General features: G+C 36.6%; 1 protein-coding gene across 1 annotated transcript; it reads left to right on the forward strand.

Annotated features, from left to right (window-relative positions):
- The first annotated feature begins 2,688 nt into the window (after positions 1-2,688).
- On the forward strand, positions 2,689-3,765 carry LOC103581411 (olfactory receptor 4C15). Its single transcript, XM_008563250.1, is given in 1 exon segment — positions 2,689-3,765. A coding segment is annotated over 1 exon segment (951 nt). The 5' UTR covers positions 2,689-2,814.
- The last annotated feature ends 310 nt before the right edge of the window (positions 3,766-4,075 follow it).

Below are 4,075 nucleotides of genomic sequence, written 5' to 3' on the forward strand. Positions count from 1 at the left end.
CATCATTAAAATCCTAAACCTGTGATCATAAATCCTGAGGATGCGATACTCTCCATTGTCAAAATTTTAACACTAATTTTGGAAATTCTTTTTATCTGCAAAAAGAGGTTGGTTTGTTTATATCTAAAGAATATTTTAATTCTAAAATGGTATTACTCTTAGAATATCTCAGATAAAGAAAGTGGAAAGATTAATAATTATTTAATCATTAGATTAACATAGAACCTTGTCTTCCTTTCCACCTCCCACCTAATTTGGTCATCTTTGTACAATGAAGTTCCTGAAATAGGAGTGGATGCATGTGAGTCTGAGGGCCACAGTCATTTATTCAGGACTACAAAGGACATTTAAAAGTGTTGTTCATTTAAAAAATGTCATTTCTGCACTGTGATCAAGTATTTTACATTTGTAAATAAATGATGAGTAGAAACACTTATCAGCCTTGGTCGTGGTAAAGCAGAGATTAGATGCAAAACTGCTGACATTCTGTTCTGTGTCAATGGCTCTGGGAGCTTGTTCACACTGGTGACCACACTCTTCTGTGCTTCTTACTGTGTCAGTGTTTTTATGTCTATTGGTTTACCCAATTCTTATAAGAACCCTATTGATAGGCATTCTTATCGTATCCATTTATAGAAGTGAAACCTGAGGATTTGAGAATTTTAAGAATTTTAAGTAACTTGTTCCCTGCCATAGAACAAGTGGAAGGCACTGGATTTGAACCCAGGTCTCTACCAGTCTGGAGTTGACGTTTTCATTCCCTTCACGTCATTGTCTCTCCTGCTTTGGACTAGGCTAAGCTGACCACTGCTAGATCATGTATTGATATTCTTCACTTTGTAATAAATGGTTATTTACTGACCCAATGACATTATAGGGTTTGTTTTATATTCTTGTTTTCTTGGTGATAGTTGGTAACTGAACATGGAGTTCACAGTGCAGACACCAGTTAGGAATAAAACTGAGAACATAATGGAAATGGTTGTTTTAAAGTAAGCAACAGATATTAATGTATACAACTGTATATTTGTTAATTTGTTAATCTTTAAAATTGTTTCTTTTAACTCTAAGTGGCTTTCATAAAATGAACTTGTTTTTTAGTCTTACAATAAATCCCATTATTCTTTTATCCACTTATTTTCAATAAACATGTATTATATATGTATATATGCATAGATAGATGCAAATATTCACACACACAACATATGTACACATATATGCTATTTGACAGATACATTTCAGTCATATGTACAGGTGAGGATACAATCATGCTTTGAAGCTCTGTCTACCTGTGAAAAATGAAGTTGGAGTAATTATCTGGATGACTCATGCAAGAGCTTTCTGCAGGTAAGGTGGCTGGCTGGCTTTTTAAGTGAACAAATAGTAACTACAATTGGTAAGGGCACTTTTTCATGAGCAACATTTCACATTTTCAGATTTGACCCTCATCATAATCTGAGAGATGAGCAGCTATATATCAACATCTCTGATTTACAATAAAGTCATATAAATCTGAAAGGTATTTATTTTGAAGAGTTATGCTTGATCAGATCAGGACACATTTTATATATAAATAATTGGCAAATAATTAATAAAACCTCAGGACTCTGACTTATGTTCAGTGTGTTGTTTCTCTTCCTTACCTGTGTGGGTTCCCAATTAGTATATGTAAGTGATTGAGCCATTACCTTCTAATTCTACATCATTTGCCCTGTTTCCTTCATCAAGATGCCTCATTTAAACATGAACAAAGGAATCAGAGGCCTGAATCTTCACATGTGGATGGAGACTGTAGAAAGGCCACCTCTGTTCTGAAGTTCTTACTAGAAAAGGAAAAAACCCACTCTTTTTCCTGTTGATCCAGCAGAAATTGGGTGTTGGAGACAGAGGTTCTGTGTTAAAATTCCCAATCAAGCATCTATTGTTTGCTTGAGCATAGTCTCCTTAGGCATGAATTCTCCACCAATAAAATAGGCATGATAAGACCCAACACAGACTGTTTCCTAGGCAATATGTCCTGAGCAATTGCTTTCCTTGCCTTACTTCGTGTAGTCATCATGACAACACTCTGAAGTAGGCATTATTATTTTTATGAACTTCTGTTCTCATATTAAGATGATGAATTAAAAAGAAAAAACCTCAACACAATGCATACTTGCTATGAGTTAAGTATAGAGCTAGACACTTTTTCGTAGATCTTTCTCTTTTATACAGAACGAATTAATTTATTTAAAGGCCCAATTCGGTTCAGACTTTTAAAGAAATAGTTGAGGAGGAGCCATGATTTTAAAGTGCTTCTTTAATTGTCTGCTATTTCTTCTTTTATTTGTAGATCAGGCAGTCTCCTTATCAGAAATGGCATGCTGGTCACTCCCATCCCATGCCAATGGCAGGAATGAATAATAAATAAACTACAGTCCTCCTTTCTCATAACTTGGATGTGTCTTCAGAATGCTTCTCAATAATCCACACCAGGAAGTAATTAAGCAAAACTGGGACTTGAGATAAAAACTATTTCTTTTCTTTTCCATATGTGGGTGCTTCCTTTTTCTCATATTCAAACTCTGGCTGTTTTAAAGTATTCAATAATTTATCTCTATCTCCATTCTGCCTGACTTCCCGCTACTGCCTTCGACAAGTTTCTAATTTTGTATTCTCAATGACAAAAGAAGCATGCAAGATAATTTTGCATATTGGTGTGCCAACTTGTTAATGACTATAATACTATAAAGTGCTCTGAAGCAAATTTTTTTTTATCGTAATTGCAGATTCTGCGTGATCACTGTTGGAGCCTTCACTTTTTCCTTGGAAATCATGCGAAACCAAAGCTTTGTAACTGAGTTCGTCCTACTGGGGCTTTCACAGAATCCAAATGTTCAGAAAATTGTATTCACTATAGTTTTGTTTGTCTACATTGTGACTGTTGGAGACAACATGCTAATTGTAGTGACCATCCTCAGCAGCCCTGAACTGCTGGGCTGTCCTATGTACTTCTTTCTGGTTTTCTTGTCCTTCCTGGATGCATGCTTCTCTTCTGTCATTGCCCCAAAGATGATTGTGGACTCCCTCTATGAGAGGAAAACCATCTCTTTTGAAGGTTGCATGACCAAGCTCTTTGCTGAACACTTCTTTGCTGGGGTGGAGGTGATTGTCCTCACAGCCATGGCCTATGACCGTTATGTGGCCATTTGCAAGCCTTTGCACTACTCTTCCATCATGACCTGGAAGCTGTGCAGCATTCTGATGGGGATAGCCTGGGCAGGGGGTTTCTTGCATTCCATGATACAAATTCTCTTTACTTTCCAGCTGCCCTTCTGTGGCCCCAATGTCATTGATCATTTTGTCTGTGACTTGTACCCATTACTGGAGCTTGCCTGCACTGACACTCACATCTTTGTCCTTTTGGTGATTGCCAACAGTGGGTTTATCTGCATCATAAACTTCTCCTTGTTACTTGTCTCCTATGGTGTCATCTTGCTCTCTCTGAGAAACTATAGTTCTGAAGGGCGGCAGAAAGCTCTCTCCACCTGTGGATCTCACATTGCTGTTGTGGTTTTGTTCTTTGTTCCGTGCATATTTGTGTATGCACGACCTCCATCTACCTTCTCCTGTGACAAAATGGTGGCAATATTTTACACCATCCTAACTCCCTTGCTCAATCCTTTGATTTATACTCTCAGGAATAAGGAAGTAAAAAATGCCATGAGGAAACTATGGAACAAATTGGCAGTGCTTTCTGATGAAAAATAAAACATTAAACTTTAAAAAAAAATAAAAGTTGAGAATAAAGAACTCAAAATGATCTTAGACAAAAGCTTTATGGGATGTTACCTTGAAAATGGTAACATAATGCTGTAGAAAAAAGCATTACGTGGGGGTTAGAAAACGATTTTACCCTCAGATTACTAATCAATTCTGAGTTGGCTACTCACTACCCTCATCTGTAAAAATAAGAGTTAAATTTTATGCTTACTTAGAATCTAATAATCAAAAAAAGAATGAAAAGAGAAATTACCTATCAGACTGCTTGTCATTCACTCCATGCTTTGAAAAACCTTTTGGAGGGAAGACAAAA

The sequence above is a fragment of the Galeopterus variegatus genome, unplaced genomic scaffold (genome assembly GCF_000696425.1).
Source record: "Galeopterus variegatus unplaced genomic scaffold, G_variegatus-3.0.2 Scaffold12985, whole genome shotgun sequence".
Taxonomy (NCBI): domain Eukaryota; kingdom Metazoa; phylum Chordata; class Mammalia; order Dermoptera; family Cynocephalidae; genus Galeopterus; species Galeopterus variegatus.